At 42.9% G+C, this 24050-nt stretch overlaps 1 protein-coding gene across 1 annotated transcript; it reads right to left on the reverse strand.

The window, feature by feature from the left end:
* Positions 1 to 488: 488 nt before the first annotated feature.
* Positions 489 to 23793, reverse strand: impg1b (interphotoreceptor matrix proteoglycan 1b). Its single transcript, XM_031787561.1, has 8 exons — positions 23592 to 23793; positions 22785 to 23513; positions 22101 to 22660; positions 6273 to 6492; positions 5651 to 5861; positions 4767 to 4952; positions 2996 to 3079; positions 489 to 963 (listed from the first exon to the last, which is right to left on the reverse strand). The coding sequence occupies exons 1-7, from the start codon at positions 23659 to 23661 to the stop codon at positions 3040 to 3042; spliced, it is 2016 nt and encodes a 671-aa protein (XP_031643421.1). The 5' UTR covers positions 23662 to 23793; the 3' UTR covers positions 489 to 963; positions 2996 to 3039.
* Between the last annotated feature and the right edge of the window lie 257 nt (positions 23794 to 24050).

The following is a 24050-nucleotide window of genomic DNA, read 5'->3' on the forward strand; positions in this document are numbered from 1 at the left end:
TTACAGTATCTAACAAGATGACAGATTAAGAATGAATGATGAAAAAAATGGTGGTCCTCATGTTGTATTACTGATCCAAATGAAGCCATGAAGGGCAGTAAAAATACAAACTTGACTTTGAATGGATCTTCTAATAAATCATGAGAAAATAACAGAACCCGATGATGGAAAAACAATTGAAATGCATTGTGATTGTTAGCAATTCAATGAAATAACCAATTGATCCCCCAAAAAACTTTGTAGGAAAATACTTTATTTTTTACTATCAAATGTAAGAGTGTAAAAAAAATCTTTACACATCCTCCAAGTGTGTTTTGATCCTGTACTCAAAACACACGTAATTGGTGGAAATGTATTGACCAGTAGTATAGGACTGACTTTTTCTTCACACAGATGTATTGCTACATTTTTCCCCTACACAACACTAGGCTATAATCATATACAAGAGTATTGCTTCAAAACAAGACTGGAGTCAAAGTTCACATTCATTTTCTTTATTGGGACACTGAACACAAGTTAGAATAACATTGAAACAACCATCTCATCTATGGTCATGATACCACCATGTGTATCAATGTGTAAATAAATTCCTCATTGTGAGGAAAGAAAACAACCTTTGTGAAGGATATACAGTATCTGAAAAACATTCCTAGCCTTCAATATCTAACCTAGTCATTAATATGTACAGTTTAACACAACCCTCTAGTCCAGCATTTAATAACCACACAGCTGTCTGAAATTATGCGTCCTATCCTAGGTACATTTCACCATGTAATAGAGGAGTCCACTGCCATGACATGAATATACAGCTCAAGTTCAAAGCAACCAAGACTTACGTTGCTTTTAAAGTCTGTGTGTAGACTGGCAAGAGATGAGCCATCAAAGAACAATTACCTCAAAGCATTCGTTATCTGAAGCCCTTAACAGGCAACAAGTTCAGTATTCATTTGGTGGTCGCCACAACTGAAAAAGGGACAAGTGAAAAAGGGTATACCAAATGTTATTCCATGTCACAAATTGCATATAACATTTGTATCCATATTGAAACGTGAAATAATATATCCAAAATAGTGGTAAATTACATAAATATACCCCAATTAAAATAGTTAAATGATACATGCTTAACGTTATGTCATTATTAAACACCCACTTAAAATAAATTTATATGTGCTAAATGTCAAGGAGAAGTTATCCCTTAATGACTAAAACAGCTGATTATAGCATGCCAGACTAATTTACATACACTAACATTCAAAAGTTTGGGGTCACTTAGAAATGTCCTTGTTTTTAAAAGAAAAGCACGTTTTTTTCTCCATTAAAATAACATCAAATTGATCAGAAACACAGGGTAGACATTGTTAATGTTGTAAATGACTATTGTAGCTGGAAACTGCTCATTTTTAATGGAATATCTACATAGGCGTACAGAGGCCCATTATCAGCAACCATCACTCCTGTGTTCCAATGGCACGTTGTGTTAACTAATCCAAGTTTATCATTTTAAAAAGGCTACTTGATCATTGGAAAACCCTTTTGCAATTATGTTAGCACAGCTGAAAACTGTTGTGCTAATTAAAGAAACAATACAACTGTCCTTTAGACTAGTTGAGTATCTGGAGCATCAGCATTTGTGGGTTCGCTTACAGGCTCAAAATGGTCAGAAACAAAGACTTTCTCCTCAACTTCGTCAGTCTCTTCTTGTTCTGAGGAATGAAGGCTATTCCATGCGAGAAATTGCCAAGAAACTGAAGGTCTCGTACAACGCTGTGCTCTTTTGACCATCTTAATATTTTATTTTTATTGGCCAGTCGGAGATATGGCTTTTTCTTTGCAACTCTGCCTAGAAGGCCAGCATCACGGAGTCGCCTCTTCACGGTTGACATTGAGACTGGTGTTTTGCGGGTACTATTTAATGAAGCTGCCAGTTGAGGACTTGTGAGGCATATGTTTCTCATACTAGACACTCTCTTGCTCAGTTGTGCACCGGGGCCTCCCACTCCTCTTTCTATTCTGGTTAGACAGTTTGCACTGTTCTGTGAAGGGAGTAGTACACATCATTGTACGAGATCTTCAGTTTCTTGGCATCTTCAGTTTCTTCTCACACGGAATAGCCTTAATTTCTCAGAACAAGAATAGACTGACGAGTTTCAGAAGAAAGGTCTTTGTTTCTGGCCATATTGAGCCTGTAATCGAACCCACAAATGCTGATGCTCCAGATACACAACTAGTCTAAAGAAGGACAGTTGTAATGATTCTTTAAATCAGCACAACAGTTTTCAGCTGTGCTAATATAATTTCAAAAGGGTTTTCCAATTATCAATTAGCCTTTTAAATTGATAAAATTGGATTAGTTAACACAACGTGCCATTGGAACACAAGAGTGATGGTTGCTGATAATGGGCCTCTGTACGCCTATGTAGATATTCCATTTTTTTTTTTATCAGCCGTTTCCAGCTACAATAGACATTTACAACATTAACAAGGTCTACACTGTATTTCTGATCAATTTGATGTTATTTTAATGGACCAAAAAATGAGTTTCTTTCAAAAACTAGTACATTTCTAAGTGAGCCCAAACTTTTGAACGGCAGTGTATATTACGAACAATATACATTATGGTTGTTTTTAGGTTATTTTGCAGACAATCATTTGGTGAATAATTTGCAGTAATATTGCAATTATCATTCACATCCATTTTTAAATAATTGCTTCTCATAAGTAATTATGCTCATGTTAGATGGAAAATGTCACAACCAGTAATTTACTCCTACATTTTCTGAATCATACTTTTTGATTTGAAGAAATACAATGGAAAGCTCAAAAATATGAGGTGGTTAAGAAATAAATCTGAATCAACCTTATCAATTCAAATCTTACCTTTTAATGATTTTAAATGCTTTTCCAAGGAAGTATTTAAAGTCATATATAAACATATTTGCACATGGTACAATATGACTCATTCAAACTGAGCCCAAGATCAGATTGTTGGCCTTACCTTGTTGTGTGGTATACGGTGATGTAAATCTACCATTTCAGAGACTAGCTTGTCGTGTCTGGTTGTGTCGCGCTGTCTGGGGATCTGTGTCAAAGCATAAGAGAAACACAGCTTTACACTGTTCATAGTTCAAAAGGAACTCACTAGAAGCGTTTTAAAAGGCTGAGCAAAAGGGTAAGCAGGCAAGCGTTTGGCACTAAATATAATTTCAAGGGGAGACATCATTGAGGGTGGGGGGGTTGGGTAATATTGTTCTGCAATGATGATAAATGAGTATTACACCGGACATCTACAAGTGCATGGCTCTATTACTACGGGTAATCTAGCCTTTAATAAGAGGTTTGGGCAGGTAAATTAAAGGTTGCTGGTTCGAACCCCCAACAACTGCCCCCCCATTGCGCCAATGACATGGACATCAATTAAGGTAGCCTCCCGCACCTCTCTGATTCAGAGGGGTTGGGTTAAATGCAGAAGACACATTTAGGTTGAATGCATTCAAATTGTGCCACTGACTAGGTATCCCTTCCTTTGCCTTCCCAGCATGGTTCGGCATAGAGTATTTTCTTGAAACTGCACCACATCTACCGTAGTAGTCTAAAAATGTCTGACCTCAAATCAACCAGGGCTTGGATGTTTTTGGGTACACTGACCATGACCACAAATGATCTCAAGTAAAAAATCCCTGCAATACAATAGATATATAATCTGGCCAATAAGTGCAGGGGAATTTAAATGCATGCACATGATTTAGATATTTTACGAATTGATATATAGGCAGACATTTCATCTCTAGATAGTATCATTGAGGGTTCAACCAATTTCATGGACACTGTATCATGAGGATATTTTTTGCACGGGTTTAGTGTATGAAAGTATATCTCACTGTACAATGAAGCAGTAAAGTGTTCCTTCAGAGTTTGTTGATGGAACTAACCACCCCAAATGTTTGTTGAAGTCATAAGAGAGTGGAAAGAAAAAGAGGGCAAAAGAGCAGATCATGCAAAATACGAGGAAAGAGAGCTCCTTTGAAAAAAAGAGATTTAATGAAGGAAAGTACTCAGTGCTTTATCTTTAAAAGATAATATCACATAACAAACACTCGGAGAGCACGCACCGCGTCCCAACCTATCGGTCTTCCTCGGGCAATGCGTTGCGTGCTCACTGAGCGTTTTCTTAAGCCTTTCTTATGTAATCTGTTCTGGATATTTTTAAGATATACCACAGAACATTTTTGTTGTGAGTACTTTACTTCCTTAAAGCTTTACTTTAAATCTCAAAAGATTTAAGCTCTTCTTTTTTCTTATTTTGGCAACCCTATTCTTACTATAGAAAGGATACTAAGTTGTTTCCTAGGGCTCGTAATGATAATTTGTATATAAGCAGAGTCAGTAGATATTAGGTGATTGCTTAAGGTTTGAATTAGTAGTGTTAGTTTATTTAGAACATGGGGCCAATTGAGCTATATAGATTAGCTCAATACTTAGATGTATATTTTCAATAGAGCAAAAAGCTTCTTGCTCTGTTTGGGAAGAACCAGCGCCACTACTCCATGTTGATGGGGTACTTATGCTGGATACTTGAGTCAAGACACCATTGTCATTTTCAAAAAAAGGATTCACTCTCAATGTGTTCTCAAAGGCATAGGGAGCAAGAGTGTGCCTATAATATGAAGCAGATACGGCTGTAATAACAAAGCTGTAAAACAACAACCTGGTAGAGCTATCGGAGCAAAACTCTCGAAAACAAATAAAGGTTCAAAAGGCCTGCTTACACCAAAGTCACGGTCTTTCGGGTCCCGATACATTTCTTGTTTATGAATACCAAGATGCCTATGATGGCACAAACCAAGGTAAGGCTTCCCACCAGGAAGGCTATGGAAATGGTTGGGTCTACAGGCAGCAACATGAGCTCATTGCAGCGCACTCCGTGATAGTGCCAGTATTTCCCGACAGGACATCTAAATGTTAAAGAGAAAACAGGATTAGAGTCAACCCTATCAGCTGTTGGTCTTCTACTATGGTAAGAATGCATCAAAAAGCCTTTCAAATTTATTTATTTTTTTACTGCAAGACAACATCAAGAAGATGCTGCTGCTCCAGTTTCAACTGTTCTGCCTTATTATTATTCGACCATGCTGGTCATTTATGAACATTTGAACATCTTGGCCATGTTCTGTTATAATCTCCACCCGGCACAGCCAGAAGAGGACTGGCCACCCCACATAGCCTGGTTCCTCTCTAGGTTTCTTCCTAGGTATTGGCCTTTCTAGGGAGTTTTTCCTAGCCACCGTGCTTCTACACCTGCATTGCTTGCTGTTTGGGGTTTTAGGCTGGGTTTCTGTACAGCACTTTGAGATATCAGCTGATGTACGAAGGGCTATATAAATACATTTGATTTGATTTGATTTGAAGAGCTGTTGTCAGTGTTTCAATTTGTAAATGGTGAGTACCACAGGAGGTTGGTGGCATCTTAATTGGGGAGGACAGGTTCATGGTAATGGCTGGAGCGGTATGAGTGGAATGGTATCAAATACATCAAACATGGTTTGATGCCACTCCATTCCAGCCATTATTATGAGCCGTCCTCCCCTCGGCAGCATCCACTGGTTAGGACCATAGCTATCTCTGTTTGCGTGATCCTTTAGCTCGGTGGTACCTGCAGGTGGCTCCATGGCCCTGGATGATGTCACAAAGGCCCCCGTTGAAGCAGTAGTGTGGCTCCAGGTTACAAATACTCTGGCAGGGCAGGCCATCCCTAGTGCTGTACCCAGGGTCACACAAACACTCAGCCTCCTGGGTCCAACTGTTTACCACACATTGGGAAAACTCATTGCAGGCCAAGAACTTGCAGGGAGTTGCTTGGTCAGCTGAAATGAGTAAGAAGATAAATCATTTGCATTAATTAAATGCTGTCCGCCTGTCTCTCCCTGTTTTGTTCCTTCATTGTCCTCACATGCAAAGGACAAACTAGAGGACACATTGATTGATGTGAATGAAGGCGTCTGCTTTAAATAAGGTGCAGGTGATTCGGTTTCAGCCAGAGAAGTGCTTGTGAGGCTTTATTGGAGAATAATTTTTGAGATGATTCACAGAGGACAAAGCTGTGGCATGCATTCTTTTGACCTTTCCAGATTGAGCATTCTAGAAGTACAGTAGAATTAAGACATGGGACCTCTGGTACGCCATAACTTAGATAGGAGCTGATTCTGTCTATGATATCCCCCATCACATAGGAGAGTGAGGACTTTCTGAGGCCAATATAGAGAGAGATATCTTACCAGGTTCTATGTCCAGGTAGCGACTGTCAATCTCAATGTCTAGTCGTTTAGACGCAGTGTTGCAGAAGTCTTCGAGCACACAGTGCACGGCCTGTGTCACGTTATGTGGCACATCTTTGTCTAATTTCATCTTGCTGTTCACCACAACACTACCATTCCTGAAGTTGAGGATTTCCAATTGCTTAAATCCTGTCAAATTAGATTGCAGATATGGGAGAATCTGGAAAAGAGGGGAAAGAACAAATGTAGTATGTATAGAGCACACATTTAATGCTTCGTCAATTTTCTTTTAGTCACATTTGTCTTTCCACTCTCTCATGGTAATTTGACTGCTATTTCTGTTGACATTCAAAACTCTGATTTGAGTCGCTTTTAGTTTCAATAAAATGATGGCAAACATACCATTTAGAAATGATTATGGTAATTTGGGACACGGTATGACAATTTGACATACAGTATTTTACATGAAGGTCATCTTAAAATCATCACCAATGCCATCTCCACGAAGGACTAGTGAATTAAATCTGGCTCCTGGGAGCATAAAAGTTCAATTTAATGTTTTATTAAAAAGTTCCACTTTTGTCTCTCATTTGACCTTTTCATTTCAAAGAAAACTGCACATCTGTTTCCTCCCAGGACCAAGATTTGGAGAACATTATCTGGAACACGTCAAAAGCTGTAGAGGACCACACAGTCTGCCAGTTCTACATCTATACAGGTTGTAACTGAGCGGTTGTATTCAGGTCAGGGTTTTTGTTTTTTACTGATAAAATGCATGTATACATAATCTCATTCATCACAATAATTCAATCCTGCCAATTACAAGGAAATGATCAACATGACCAAATGTAGCACAAAACCCAGCATTAGTTAGCAACTATTATGTAAGGTGTTATTGGACAGTCAAGCAGTGTCCGTTCCACGTTAAAAGAGAAAAAAGTTTCAAATATAAGAAACCGAGAATGCAAGGCCTGTTACGGTTTTCTTCCGTAAGAGAGTCGGACCAAAATGCAGCGTGGTTAATTCGATACATCTTTAATGATGAAGAAACACGATAAATACAAAAACAAGAAACGGACCGTGAAAACCTATATAGCCTATCTGGTGACAATAAACACAGAGACAGGAACAATCACCCACGAAACACTCAAAGAATATGGCTGCCTAAATATGGTTTCCAATCAGAGACAACGAGAATCACCTGCCTCTGAGAACCGCCTCAGGCAACCATAGACTTTGCTAGAACACCCCACTAAGCCACAATCCCAAAACCTACGAAAAAAACCCATACATAAACACAACACAAAAAAAACCATGTCACACCCTGGCCTGACCAAATAAATATAGAAAACACAAAATACTAAGACCAGGGCGTGACAGAACCCCCCCCCACACCTAAACCCATAGGGGAGGGTTCCGGGTGGGCGTCTGTCCACGGTGGCGGCTCCGGCTCGGGACGTGGACCCCACTCCAACCAAGTCTTAGTCCCCCTGTAACGCGTCCTTTGATTGGCGACCCTCGCCGCCGACCTTGGCCTAATAACCCTCACCAAGGACCCCACTGGACTGAGGGGCAGCTCGGGACTGAGGTGGAAGCTCGGGACTGAGGGGAAGTTCAGCACTGAGGGGAAGCTCAGCACTGAGGGGAAGCTCAGCACTGAGGGGAAGCCCAGTACTGAGAGGAAGCCCAGTACTGAGAGGAAGCCCAGTACTGAGAGGAAGCCCAGTACTGAGAGGAAGCCCAGTACTGAGAGGGAGCCCAGTACTGAGAGGGAGCTCAGGCAGGTAGTAGGCTCTGGCAGATCCTGGCTGACTGGCGAATCCTGGCGGACCTGGAAGATCCTGGCTGACTGGCGGATCTGGAAGATCCTGGCTGTCTGGCGGATCTGGAAGATCCTGGCTGACTGGCGGATCTGGAAGATCCTGGCTGACTGGCGGATTCTGGCTGACTGGCGGCTCTAGCTGCTCTGGCTGCTCCATGCAGACTGGCAGCTCTGGCTGCTCCATGCAGACTGGCGTCTCTGGCTGCTCCATGCAGACTGGCAGCTCTGGCTGCTCCATGCAGACTGGCAGCTCTGGCTGCTCCATGCAGACTGGCAGCTCTGGCTGCTCCATGCAGACTGGCAGCTCTGGCTGCTCCATGCAGACTGGCAGCTCTGGCTTCTCCATGCAGATTAGCAGCTCTGGCTGCGCTGAACATGCAGGAGACTCCGGCAGCGCTGGAGAGAAGGAAGGCTCTGGCAGCGCTAAACAGGCGGGAGACTCCGGCAGCGCTGGAGAGGAGGAAGGCTCTGGCAGCGCTAAACAGGCGAGGCGCACTGAAGGCCTGGTGCGTGGTGCTGGTACTGGTGGTACTGGGCCGAGGACACGCACAGGAAGCCTGGTGCGAGGAGCTGCCACCGGAGGACTGGTGTGTGAAGGTGGCACAGGATGGACCGGACCGTGAAGGTGTACTGGAGAGCCTGAGAGCAGGACTGGCACAGGACGTGCAAGGCTAGGTAGGTACACAGGAGGCCTAGTGTGTGAGGCTGGCACACTCTTCACCAGCCGACTAACACGCACCTCAGGACGAGTATGGAGCGCTGACCCAGGTGCCATCAGACACGCTCCGTCGGGCGAATATCGTATCTAAAGCACCAACCTAGCAACTCCCTCATAACTCTCTCCTCCACTTTCCCCATTAACTCCTTCACAGTCTCTGCTTCATTCACCTCCAACACCGGCTCTGGTTCTGGTCTCCTCCTTGGCTCCTCACGATAAACAGGGGGAGTTGGCTCAGGTCTGAACCCTGACTCTGCCACACTCTCCCCACCTCCTCCTGTACCCAGTCCTGAGTCTTGTTAGGTATGTCCCCACCCAACAGAAGTTGAGGGCCTGGGGAAACCAGCAGCAACCCAGAGGTTTCTCCCACCCCCATCACTCTCTTGGCCATCCCCTCCCTCTCACTGTCGGCCAATCGCACCCTCCTCTTCATTCTCTTCTTTGGTGATGGCGGCAGTGGAGAGATACCACCCTCCCCCCGCCAGCTCCTCCACCATACCCCTCATCTCTTCCACCAGGGCACTTTCCCCCCAGTCCACTTGCTCTTCCACCGTCTCCAACACTCCTCCCTCGCTTTCTTCTCTCTCATGCTCCTCCACTCGGTTGCCTTCTTCCGCTGCTTTTCCTGGTTCTCCTACTCCCGTGCCTTCGGTTTCCTTCTCTCTTCCATCCGTCGCTTCTTGCTCCTCCTCCTTCCTTGCGGCCTTCCCCTCTGGACCTGTACTCTGGTCATGAGGCGTGCTTCCTTCCCCTCCTCTTCTTCCCCCATCCCCCGCTCCTGCTCCCCCCCCAGCCGCAGACGCATATGACCTCTGACGAGCCGGGCACCCCCGCCACAGGTGTGCTGACGAGCCACACCCGTGGCACGCCTTAGGCTTGTCACAATCCCTCGCCTCGTGTTCCTCAGATCCACAAAATCTGCATTTTCTTGTGCTGCACGAAGTGAATATGTGGCCGTAGGCCATACAGCGCCTGCAAAATGGGGGCTGACGTGCATAAAACAACGTCCCCCTGTCAGCCCCTAGGGAGAACATAGCAGGAGGATGGAGGTAGCCACCATGTCCCTTTGGGTCCTCCCTGAGGAGGGCCTGGAAGCCTCTCCTCCCATTCCCACACTTTGAGGTGCCTTGCTGAGGAGACGTTATCCATGTATCTCCCCAGAAAGGCCCTCACCTCTTCGTCCTTAATGTATGGGTTGTAAATGTTGACAGTTACAACCCTAAAGTTGTTCTTCGCCAGGCTTGTTATTTCATAGTGGCTCATCGGCCTCTCACCTCCCACTGCTCTTGCCCTTCTCAGGATATCATCGTGTTTCTCCTCTGTATATAGTGCCACGTCGTATGTTCCCTCCAACGAGTTGCCTTGGAAACAAAACACGTCCTTCACCGTCAGCTTCAGAATCCCCATCAATATTATCCTTCCAAAAGTTTCCCGTCCTAAAGGCTCCAACTCCTTTTCCTTCCAAGCAAACCGAATCGTGTTGGCCAGCCCAATCCCAGGGACCGACCGTGTTGATGGATTTAGCACCATCTCCGCAAGGAGAATGGCGCTCGTTCTCTTCTCTTCCAAAACAATGAAAAAAGAAAAACCAAAGTGACTGAGCCTATCTTGTGACAACAAACACAGAGACAGGAACAATCACCCACAAAACACTCAAAGAATATGGCTGCCTAAATATGGTTCCCAATCAGAGACAACGAGAATCACCTGCCTCTGATTGAGAACCGCCTCAGGCAACCATAGACTTTGCTAGAACACCCCACTAAGCCACAAAAACCTACGAAAAACCCCCATACATAAACACAACACAAAATAAACCCATGTCACACCCTGGCCTGACCAAATAAATATAGAAAACACAAAATACTAAGACCAGGGCGTGACAAGGCCATTGAGACCTGTACGACAATCAATCTGTCCAAGAAACCAATACAAAAACCAGGAATACAACAGTTCAAGTCCACCAGATCAATCTCAAATCCGTCAAGCTCTGTATTTTAGCCAAATCTATGGAATCTCCATTTATCATGTCCATTTCTAAAACGTGATTGGCAATTTTTTTAAATGTCCCTGACTGCCAGCAAGAATAAGACTGAGCATTGCTATTATAGCTGCTCTCTCAGTCTTCAAGAGTAAGGCACCTGCGTTTAGACAAGTAACTGCAGGGAAAACCAATTACTGTGAGGAGAGACCACGGTGCCTTCACTCAACTGTTCCATGCCTGTATACAAAGAGATACGAGGCATTAAGGAGCTCTATCTGATCTGGTTACTCCACTTATCACTGGCAGGCAGAGGCCAGGTCACCATGGGCCTCATACAACCTCATTTACCACACAAACAGAGCACCATGTTCCATACGATAGTAAAGCCTCCAGCAAATGGACTGCTAGACAGGTTCACTTCTCAGACACTGTACATCCATTTGTCTCAACATTTCAAATCAACAAGTTAGCCATCCTCGCTGTGCTTTCGTCTTAACATCTTGCTTTGCTCAAGCTAGGTCCGTACTGCAATAACCTTGCGATGTTTGTTTGAGCAAATAACTGAAAACTGTAGAGTACAATATGTCACTAAAATAATGTTTTTCTAAATATCAAATTATGTACACAAACCTACAGAATATAATCGCATGCAGTCTATGACAAACCCGCCCTTACTTGTTCAAATGTTACACTTGTATCTACTGGTTCTTCTTGGATGTCCTGGTGAAACCCCCCCCCCCCCCCCCCCCCCCCCCCCACCATAGTCTCAGTTATTGAACACGTTAAACTTTTCCAATCAATCAAATAGGTAGTGTTGTTTGTATGAAGTTACTGAAACCTCCATAATCCAATGTTATTGGTTATTGGTTGTTACACAAACCAGTAGACGGGAGTAAAATAAATCGTATGACAAAAGGGAAGCAGGGGGCTACTATTATTATTATAAGTATTTGGTCAATAACAAAAGTTTCTCTCAATACTTTGTTATATAATCTTTGTTGGCGATGACAGAGGTCAAATGTTTTCTGTAAGTCTTCACAAGGTTTTCACACACTTGCTGGCATTTTGGCCCATTCCTCCATGCAGATCTCCTCTAGAGCAGTGATGTTTTGGGGCTGTTGCTGGGCAACACGGACTTTCAACTCCCTCCAAAGATTTTCTATGGGGTTGAGATCTGGAGACTGGCTATGCCATTCCAGGACCTTGAAATGCTTCTTACGAAGCAACTCCTTCGTTGCCCGGGCGGTGTGTTTGGGATCATTGTCATGCTGAAAGACCCAGCCACGTTTCATCTTCAATGCCCTTGCTGATGGAAGGAGGTTTTCACTCAAAATCTCACGATACATGGCCCCATTCATTCTTTTCTTTACACCGATCAGTCGTCCTGGTCTCTTTGCAGAAAAACAGCCCCAAAGCATGATGTTTCCACCCCCATGCTTCACAGTAGGTATGGCGTTCTTTGTCCTCCAAACACGACGAGTTGAGTTTTTACCAAAAAGTTCTATTTTGGTTTCATCTGACCATATGACATTCTCCCAATCTTCTTCTGGATCACCCGAATCCTCTCTAGCAAACTTCAGACGGGCCTGGTCATGTACTGGCTTATTCAGGGGGACACGTCTGGCATGGCAGGATTTGAGTCCCTGGCGGCGTAGTGTGTTACTGATGGTAGGCTTTGTTACTTTGGTCCCAGCTCTCTGCAGGTCATTCACTAGGTCCTCCCGTGTGTTTCTGGGATTTTTGCTCACCGTTCTTGTGATCATTTTGACCCCATGAGGTGAGATCTTGCGTGGAGCCCCAGATCTTTTTAAGTGGGAGAACTTGCACAATTGGTGGCTGAATAAATACTTTTTTGCCCCACTGTACATGTATCACTAGCCACTTTAAACTATGCCACTTTTATGTTTATATACCCTACATTACTCATCTCATATGTATATACTGTACTCGATACCATATACTGCATCTTGCCTATGCCGTTCTGTACCATCACTCATTCATATATCTTTATATACATATTCTTTCTCCCTTTACACTTGTGTGTATATAAGGTAGTAGTTTTGTAACTGTTAGGTTAGATTACTCGTTGGTTATTAGTGGATTGTCGGAACTAGAAGCACAAGCATTTTGCTACACTCGCATTAACATCTGCTAACCATGTGTATGTGACAAATAAAATTTGATTTGATTTGTTAAATCCACTTCAATCAGTATAGATGAAGGGGAGGAGACAGGTTAATGAAGGCTTTTTAAGCCTTCAGACAATTGAGACAAGGATTGTGTGAGTGCCATTCAGAGGGTGAATGGGCAAGGCATATTTTTTTTGTCCCTTTCAACGGGGTATGGTAGTAGGTGCCAGGCGCACTCGTTTGTGTGAAGAACTGCAACACTGCTGGGTTTTTGACGTCAAACAGTTTCCCGTATGTATCCAGAATGGTCCAGCACCCAAAGGGCGTCCAGCCAACTTGACACAACTGTGGAAAGCATTGGAGTCAACATGGGCCATCATCCCTGTGGAACGCTTTCAACACCTTGTTGAGTCCATGCCCAAACGAATTGAGGCTGTTCTGAAGGCAATATCAGGAAGGTGCTCCTATTGTTTGGTACACTCAGTGTACATCCCAAGTTCAAGGCTGACGACTTTACATAACACGAAGTTAAGGCACTTCTGCAGAATACAAGTATATTTCCCACTGTCAAACTAAATACAAACATCAACAGATATTACTTTCACTGATGTATATCGATGAGTGCAAGTTGGAAGAATACAAAGATTCAATTGCAATTGGTATGAATTCACAACTCTAAAAGAGAGTCATGGGTTTAAGTGATTATAGTTTGTACTAGGCAGGGCTGTCAAACATAGCAATGGTAGAGCTGACTAGGCAGACGTATAAGTGTGACGACGTACCAAGTCATTACAACCTACTTGTATTGGGAGAAAAGCTCACTCCCTAAGCACTTGTTCTCTCTTGTGCACTTGAACCAATTAAGTTACCCATGCCATTAGCTGTAATCCTGCCTACATCCTCAAAAGATGTACCTAAAATCTCATGCATGCATGTTCGTGCACACTAAAAACACACACAATTGACTGATCTTGAACTAAGTGGATTGAGACCACTAAAAAAGAGAACTCATGTAGAACATGTGTTGTGCTAACCAGAATTACCTAAAGCCTCTTACTCAGTCAGAAACCCCGTTAGGCAAACATTGCCTATAGTACTGGGACCCCTGATTCAGACCACCCAGGGCTGTCCACATACAGTTAGCTATACGGGAGTTTAATAAAGCTCACTCCCATCATGGAACAAAAGATGGAGACTTTACTGCTTTTGCAATATCATGCACTTATTCAGTCCATCAAACCATAGGCACAATTCATTCACTACTAGAGTCCTACTCATACGTATGCACACATACTGTAAGAAGCCAAAATACGACAATAATACTTTCCTTGACCACAGCGCCTCTTTCAAATGTATGTAGCAAGCTAAAGCAAGCATGCACACTAGTCAGAATGTATTACAAATATTGTGGAATACAAAGCAAAGGAGCACAAGATAAATAATTATTCCAAGCAAAATTCTAAGCTGTCAACAATGGTTGGATGTACCTAAAAAAAAAAAAAATCCAGCAAATATTGTTTTTAAACTTTTTAAAGCTGAAATCCACAGCGATGAAACTGCCACGTCCGTTTGGAATATTACAACAAAGACGCTACTGTAAACAACGAACACAGTTTTTTCCCTCGGTCATCACTGCACATCACTGCATGCGAGATAGAAGAGTGTTTTTAAAAAATTTACCACGATGCTGGATGCTAAATTCCTCAAAACAAAAACAATAACAAATGGACCTGCGACGGCCAGTGGCGCTGTTTCGCCTATCGCGGATCTCAGCTTTAAGATGAAAAAACAGGATACTACTATCAACATTTTATCTTGTGTTCTGGCATAAGTGAAAATAAATAGTGCATTGCACACACACTACCCATATTGCCATAACTATACACAGTTTTTTTGTACCTGAAACGGCCATTCCTAACTTTATTTACCGAATAAAACTTAGTGAACAGACCTAAAGATTGTATACACATCAACAAACCTCTTTGACATTAGTTAACTCTTAGCACCAATGAGACCCTGAAAAACCAAAACTTGAGCAGAATGCACAAGATTTAAGCAAATGCACTTTGTCAATGTCTTAGACAAAACAAACAACCTAGAAGTCAAAATAAGGGAAATACTCAGATGAACAATCAGCTAAGTAATCAATCTTTAGACTACAATCTTTCAATCTTTTAACTTTGGTGATTGATATCAATCACACCATTGACAAGTCATGGTTGTAGAGATGCAACTTTTTGGTAAGTGCAACTCACAGGCAAGTGTTAGTCAAAGAAAGCAAATAGTAGGTTCTAATTATTTTTTTGAGATTTTAGAAGCTACAGTTGAAGTCGGAAGTTTACATACACCTTAGCCAAACACATATAAACTCAGTTTTTCACAATTCCTGACATTTAATCATTTAATAAAATTCCCTGTTTTAGGTCAGTTTGGATCACCACTTTATTTTAAGAATGTGAGATGTCAGAATAATAGTAGAGAGAATGATTTATTTCAGCTTTTATTTCTTTCATCACATTCCCAGTGGGTCAGAAGTTTACATACACTCAATTAGTACTTGGTAGCATTGCCTTTAAATTGTTTAAATTGGGTCAAACATTTTGGGTAGCCTTCCACAAGCTTCCCACAATAAGCTGGGTGAAGTTTGGCCCATTCCTCCTGACAGAGCTGGTGTAACGGAGTCAGGTTTGTAGGCCTCCTTGTTCACACACGCTTTTTCAGTTCTGCCCACAAATTCTCTATAGGATTGAGGTCAGGGCTTTGTGATGGCCCCTCCAATACCTTGACTTTGTTGTCCTTAAACCATTTTGCCACAACTTTGGAAGTATGCTTAGGGTCATTGTCCATTTGGAAGACCCGTTTCCGACCAAGCTTTAACTTCCTGACTGATGTCTTAAGATATTGCTTCAATATACCCACATAACTTTCCCTTCCTCATGATGCCATAACTATTTTGTGAAGTGCACCAGTCCCTCCTGCAACAAAGCACCCCCACAACATAATGCTGACACCCCCGTGCTTCATGGTTGGGATGGTGTTCTTCGACTTGCAAGCCTCCCCCTTTTTCCTCCAAACATAACAATGGTCATTATGGCCAAACAGTTCTATTTTTTGTTTCATCAGACCAGAGGACATTTCTCCAAAAAGTACGATCTTTGTCCCCATGTGCAGTTGCAAACTGCAGTCTGGCTTTTTTATGGCAGTTTTGGGGCAGTGGCTTCTTCCTTGCTGAGCGGCCTTTCAGGTTCTGTCGATATAGGTCTCGTTTTACTGTGGAAATAGATACTTTTGTACCTGTTTCCTCCAGCATCTTCACAAGGTCCTTTGCTGTTGTTCTGGGATTGATCTGCACTTTTCGCACCAAAGTACATTCATCTCTAGGAGACAGAAAACATCTCCTTCCTGAGCGGTATGACAGCTGCGTTGTTCCATGGTGTTTATACAGATGAATGTGGTACCTTCAGGCGTTTGGCAATTGCTTCCAAGGATGAACCAGACTTGTGGAAGTCTCCAATTTTTCTCAGAGGGCTTGGCTGATTTCTTTTGATTGTCCCATGATGTCAGCTTGTCAAGCAAAAAGGCACTGAGTTTGAAGGTAGGCCTTGAAAAACATCCACAGGTACACCTCCAATTGACTCAAATGATGTCAGTTAGCCTATCAGAACCTTCTAAAGTCATGACATCAATTTCTGATGAACTGTGAGAACTTCCACCAATGCATTAAGATATAGCACCAGTGAGGATAAAGCTAACCGTGTGCGTCCCAGTCTAACCAGTTTGGACATATATTATGACAGCGTTTTGGTGTTTGGCAGGCTTTTTTGGGGCTGTTTGAGCACACCCTATTTTTTCTTGAGACATGCCGAAGTTTGGTAGCTGAAGTCTACGCCCATTCATCGTGATTGGTCAACAGTAGACAATCTTCCATTGAGTGTTTGTTGTCATTCAACGAGAGACGATAAGTTTTGAGGACTACGGTTCCGGTCCAGGAAAAAGATGGCAGAATTGGATGCTGAGTTTGAATCAAGCAGCGGGTCAAGCAAAGTTGGTGAAGACGAATGTTCTCAATGGACAACAGTGGTTGCAAAAACTGGAACAAAAGGGAAATTGTTACACATATCCTCTACTCTGAAATTGGAGTGGAGGATATGTGTATGATTCGTAATGAATCGCTTCTTGTTGGGATGTGTTTGCCGAGTAAAGATGGATATGTGGGAAACCCATTTCAGGTGTCTGAAATGTTCTCAATGGACAACAGTGGACAGCAGTGGTTGCAAAAACTGGAACAAAAGGGAAATTGTTACACATATCCTCTACTCTGAAATTGGAGTGGAGGATATGTGTATGATTCGTAATGAATCGCTTCTTGTTGGGATGTGTTTGCCGAGTAAAATGGATATGTGGGAAACCCATTTCAGGTGTCGAAAATGCTGAAGTATGCGCTGGGAAAAGTGGAGTCTGTCAGAATGACCAGTCTTATTTTGATGAAGAAAACTTCCTGGTGTGGTTGGTGCCCGGCGTCTGACCCGCTGGGTGAATGGAGAAAAATAATCAAGTCTGTCAGTCCTGTTGTTTTTTGATAAAGAGCAAATACCTACGCATGTGAAGCATGGTTTCGTCAAGCTTTTGTTCCCAAACCATTGTAGTGTAAGAATTGTGAAAGATTTGGCCACGTTTCAAGTGTGTGCAGACAGACAGAGTATATTGAAGAATGGTGTGTAAAAGCAATTGTGGAGGGGATCATGATTCCGAGTTCCTGGAGTGCCCTGTAAGGATGAAGGAGATTGAGGTGGAAAAAGTTAGAGCGGTCAATTGAATCTCCTTTTCAATTGAACCTTTGTTTAACTAGGCAAGTAAGTTAAGAACAAATTCTTATTTTACAATGACGGCCTACACCAGCCAAACCCTCCCATAGCGACGTTGGTCCAATTGTGTGCCGCCCTATGGGACTACCGATCACGGCCGGTTGTGATACAGCCCAGGATCGAACCAGGGTCTGTAGTAACGCCTCTAGCACTCAGGAGGCCATCTCCTATGTGGAGGCGATTAAAATAATTGAGAAAACAAGTGATGCTAGTGAAGATATGGTAGTGGACACATCATAGCCTGTATTAAATGTTTGCTTCCAGTCAAAAGATACCCGGTGTGATAAAAAGGTGGATTTTTTGGCATTCATTGCCACAGTTATAAACTGTACGGCACAAGTCTCAAAGAGGTCTAAGAAACTGGACATTATTGTGGCAGAAAAGCTGTTGGGACTTAAGGATTTTACATCTGCAGACTTGTAAGGGGTACTGTCGCTGGAAGACCCGCCCTCCCAGGTTCCCCTTGAACCTGTGTCGGGATCAGATGTGGTTTATTTTTTATTTTTTATTTTTTTATTTTTTGGTAGTTTGGAAGTTTTGGGGGGGATTTTTGTTACATTTTTGGGAATCCTGTTTCCGTCCCGCACAGTATGTATAAGATATATACCATAGAGGAAGAGTTTTCATGCAATTTGTTTCACTTGAGAAGTACTGCACCAAACATCTTAGTTAAATGTTAAACTGTGCAACTAACTTCAACATTAATTACAGATTTCTTGATTTTTTTTATTTTTAAGTTCAGGCTACTTTGAGGAACTGTAATGGCTATGTTGTTGTACGGGGTCTCATGAGGGACAAACAGCAATTTGTATTTTTAAGGGAGTATGCAAGGCATAGACGTTCACTTCGCCTAGCCGAGTTCTGCTAGGAGCTAACCGAACCTAGTATGCAGACTAGAGGTCGACCGATTACAGACATGGCCGATTAATTAGGGCAGATTTCAAGTTTTCATAACAATCGGTAATCTGCCTTTTTGGACACCAATTATGGCCAATTACATTGCAATCCACGAGGAGACTGGGTGGCAGGCTGACCACCTGTTACGCAAGTGCAGTGTCAAAAGGACCTTGTGGCTGCAATGAGCCAAGGTAAGTTGCTGGCTGCATTAAACTTATCTTATAAAAAACATTAATCTTAACATAATCACTAGTTAACTACACATGGTCGATGATATTACTAGGTTAAATAGCTTGTCCTGCGCTGCATACAATCAATGCAGTGCCTGTTAATTTATCATCGAATCACAGCCTAATTCAACTTCGCAAAACGGGTGATGATTTAACAAAAGCGCATTCGCTGCACAAATGTACCTAACCATAAACATCAATGCCTTTCTTAAATCAATACACAGAAGTATATTTTTTTAAACCTGCATATTTAGTTAAAATAAATGCATGTTAGCAGGCAATATTAACTAGGGAAATTATGTCACTTCTCTTGCATTCAGTACAAGCAGAGTCAGGGTATATGCAACAGTTTGGGCCGTCTGGCTCATTGAGAACTGTGTTTCTTCCTAACAAAGACCATAATTAGTTTGCCAGAATTGTACATAATTATGACATAACATTGAAGGTTGTGCAATGTATCAGCAATATTTACACTTAGGGTTGCCACCCGTTCGACAAAATACGGAGTGGTTTCATATTTCCCTGAAAGAATAAACGTCTTGTTTTCTAAATGATAGTTTCCGGATTTGACCATATTAATGACCAAAGGCTCGTATTTCTGTGTGTTTATTATAATTAAGTCTATGATTTGATATTTGATAGGGCAGTCTGACTGAGCGATAGTAGGCAGCAGCAGGCTCGTAAGCATTCATTCAAACAGCACTTTACTGCGTTTGCGAGCAGCTCTTAGTAATGCTTGAGGCACAGCGCTGTTTATGACTTGAAGCCTATCAACTCCCGAGATTAGGCTTGCAATACTAAAGTGCCTATATTTACATCCAACAGTCAAAGGTATATGAAATAGAAATGCTATAGAGAGAAATAGTCGAAGCTTCACAATTCCTATAATAACTATAACCTAAAACTTCTTAACTGGGAATATTGAAGAACTGGGAATATTGAACCACCATCTTTCATATGTTCTCATGTTCTGAGCGAGAAACTTAAACGTTAGCTTTTTTACATGGCACATATTGCACTTTTACTTTCTTCTCCAACACTGTGTTTTTGCATTATTTAAACCAAATTGAACATGTTTTATTATTTATTTGAGACTAATTAGATTTTATTTATGTATTATATTGAGGTAAAATTAAAGGGTTTATTCAGTATTTTACTAGGTAAGTCAGTTAAGAACAAATGTTTATTTTCAATGACAGCCTTGTTCAGGGGCAGATCGACAGATTTGTACCTTGTCAGCTCGGGGATTTGATCTTGCAACCTTTCGGTTACTAGTCCAATGCTCTAAACACTAGGCTATGCTGCCGCCATATTGCTATACTTGTCATTATTACAAATATACACTGCTCAAAAAAATAAAGGGAACACTTAAACAACACAATGTAACTCCAAGTCAATCACACTTCTGTGAAATCAAACTGTCCACTTAGGAAGCAACACTGATTGACAATACATTTCACATGCTGTTGTGCAATTGGAATAGACAACAGGTGGAAATTATAGGCAATTAGGAAGAAACCCCCAATAAAGGAGTGGTTCTGAAGATGGTGACCACAGAACACTTCTCAGTTCCTATGCTTCCTGGCTGATGTTTTGGTCACTTTTGAATGCTGGCGGTGCTTTCACTCTAGTGATAGCATGAGACAGAGTCTACAACCCACACAAGTGGCTCAGGTAGTGCAGCTCATCCAGGATGGGACATCAATGCGAGCTATGGCAAGAAGGTTTGCTGTGTCTGTCAGCTTAGTGTCCAGAGCACGGAGGCCCTACCAGGAGACAGGCCAGTACATCAGGAGACGTGGAGGAGGCCGCAAGAGGGCAACAACCCAGCAGCAGGACCGCTACCTCCGCCTTTCTGCAAGGAGGAGCACTGCCAGAGCCCTGCAAAATGACCTCCAGCAGGCCACAAATGTGCATGTGTCTGCTCAAACGGTCAGAAACAGACTCCATGAGGGTGGTATGAGGGCCCGACGTCCACAGGTGGGGGTTGTGCTTACAGCCCAACACCGTGCAGGACATTTGGCATTTGCTAGAGAACACCAAGATTGGCAAATTCGCCACTGGCGCCCTGTGCTCTTCACAGATGAAAGCAGGTTCACACTGAGCACATGTGACCGACGTGACAGTCTGGAGACGCTGTGGAGAACGTTCTGCTGCCTGCAACATCCTCCAGCATGACCGGTTTGGCGGTGGGTCAGTCATGGTGTGGGGTGGCATTTCTTTGGGGGGCCGCACAGCCCTCCATGTGCTCGCCAGAGGTAGCCTGACTGCCATTAGGTACCGAGATGAGATCCTCAGACCCCTTGTGAGACCATATGCTGGTGGGGTTGGCCCTGGGTTCCTCCTAATGCAAAACAATGCTAGACCTCATGTGGCTGGAGTGTGTCAGCAGTTCCTGCAAGAGGAAGGCATTGATGCTATGGACTGGCCCGCCCATTCCCCAGACCTGAATCCAATTGAGCACATCTGGGACATCATGTCTCGCTCCATCCACCAACGCCACGTTGCACCACAGACTGTGCAGGAGTTGGCGGATGCTTTAGTCCAGGTCTGGGAGGAGATCCCTCAGGAGACCATCCGCCACCTCATCAGGAGAATGCCCAGGCGTTGTAGGGAGGTCATACAGGCACGTGGAGGCCACACACACTACTGAGCCTCATTTTGACTTGTTTTAAGGACATTACATCAAAGTTGGATCAGCCTGTAGTGTGGTTTTCCACTTTAATTTTGAGTGTGACTCCAAATCCAGACCTCCATGGGTTGATAAATTTGATTTCCATTGATAATTTTTGTGTGATTTTGTTGTCAGCACATGGAAGTATTTAATAAGAATATTTCATTCATTCAGATCTAGGATGTGTTATTTTAGTGAGCAGTGTATATAAAAAAATCGGCTAAATAATCGGTATCGGCTATTTTTGGTATCGGCATTGAAAAATCATAATCGGTTGACCTCTAATGCAGACGCCATAAGGCTTACATCACTTGTCTATGTTAAAAAAATTGCCTCTTGTCACTTGGGGCTACTCAAATCTTTAGTTCTTACTGAGGTGTCACTTCAAACCACATCCAATCATTACTTACTGCACAATTAGATTATCAAACAGTTTGGAGCTAAAAATACAGGTATGACAACAAGGCATGCAGAAACATAATATCGAGCACAAAATTGTATCTACCTACCAGCTCAAGAAAAGTATTCTCCAATGACCTGTACTCAGGAGAGCTCTTGTTGGACAGGTCCTCGGAAAACATCATGTTAGTGACTCGCAAACTAAAGAAAACCACCATCTCTTTGTCCTTTTCAGTAGTGGCCATTAAAGGGGTGCTCATGTGTCTGAGTCCGGGGGCTGCAGTGGACTCAAATGGACCTTCCAATCCACTGCCAAACTCATCCAGCGTATCGGCGGCTTCTGTACCGTCCGTTTCTACCTTTTCTATGTCCTCCTGCATGTCAGAGTCATCAGTAGAGATATCCACGGCCGTCTCAAGTGGGTCCTGTTCTCGGGTGGTGTCCCCTCCTTCTGAAGGTCCATGGGCTATAGGGGGAAAAGATGCCGAGTAGATTTCCTCAGGCTCTGCTTGGATGATGTCATCCTCCGATGAAGGCATGGTTTGTGATTTTGTAGCAGTGGTGAATGTTCCGATGGATGCAGGTTCTACGTCTAGAGATGCTGTAGTGGTGATAATTAGATTTTCTCTGTCCAGTTGCTCCTCTAAAGCCGCCTCAGTAGTTGTGGGTCCTTTTAAAGAAAATCAAAAATATCAGAAAATGACATTCAAATCCATTTCAATCAAAAAGATTGAAATTAAAATCAAAAAATGCTCCCATAAATGTTGTCACTCGCGTTATAAGAGGAATGTTACCTTCATCTTCCTCAGGTTCAACAGTTGGGATGGTTTCCTCATCTACAACATCTTTCTCAGGAGGAAAGGGAGTAATCGATTTTGTGGTCGGCTGTTTCATAACAGACGTTCTTGTAACTGGTGGCCAAACCCAAATGTAGACTTCTGTCGCAGCCACAGTTTCCTCGACATCAAGTGTCTCCTCAGTGGCAGGCTGTTCCGTAATGGCCGCCATTGTTGCTACTGGTGGCCAAACCCAAAGGTAGTCTTCTTCTGTCGCATCCACAGTCTCCTCTATATCAAGTGTCTCCTCTGTGGCATCCTCTGCAGGCTTCATGTTAATTGTCTCCTCAGTGGCATCCACAGTTTCCTCTACCTCAATCATCTCCCCTGTAACATCCACTGGAGGCTCCTCTATGCCAAGTGTCTCATCTGTAGCCTCTTCATCAACTGTCTCATCTCTAGCATCCACTACAGTCTCCTCTACTGGTTCTACTGAGGGAGGACCCTCACTAATATCCGCGGGGGGTGTATCTGGGGCTGAGGCAGTGGTGGCCTCAGCAGGAAGAACAATAACTGAGTCACTGAAAGGGACAATGATGTATTCCTCAGGCATGTCTGTAAAAGCCTCAAGATAGTCCTCTCCGACAGCAACAGTTGGGAAAAAACCTTCAGTGTTCCCGACACCCTCCTCTGGCAAGGTTACCAAGGTTGTCGCTTCCAACTCCTCTCTTAGAGAAACAGTGGGATCTGAAGGGGGAAAATGAAAAGTTAGCATTCTCCTCAATGATTATATCCCAATTGACCTGAGCTTTAAATGAAGCTTACCAGGTTCAAAACTGAGTGTATGTATTTCCACAGGCAGTGACGTCTCCACGCTTAAGGCCTTGGAAACCATATCTTTCAGTTTGTGTCCATTTGTGTAAACAACTGTCCTTGTTCTTGTGCCTGGTTCTATAGTGGAAACAGTTTCTTCTTCACGTTCTTCTCCATTCGTCTCAAACACCACAGCATAGCGGACTGACACATCATCAGATCTGTCAACAAAGCAGAGCTTATATTGGAGAAATAGTATGACTTTCTCACAGTATTTCCTATCTTAGTATTTTAGCAAAAATAGCAACGACCAAAGTTTGAAATACCTCTGGCTAATATATCACTGCTTTGTTTTTCCTTTGCTAATGACATATACAGTACACTCTCTGAGCAGTGACGCTATGACTAATGGGGCCTGTTCAATTAAATGAAAGATTTGGCTCACTTCCTAGTACTTTCACATTTCCTTGA

The sequence above is a fragment of the Oncorhynchus kisutch genome, linkage group LG14 (assembly GCF_002021735.2).
Source record: "Oncorhynchus kisutch isolate 150728-3 linkage group LG14, Okis_V2, whole genome shotgun sequence".
In the NCBI taxonomy this organism is placed as follows: Eukaryota; Metazoa; Chordata; class Actinopteri; order Salmoniformes; family Salmonidae; genus Oncorhynchus; species Oncorhynchus kisutch.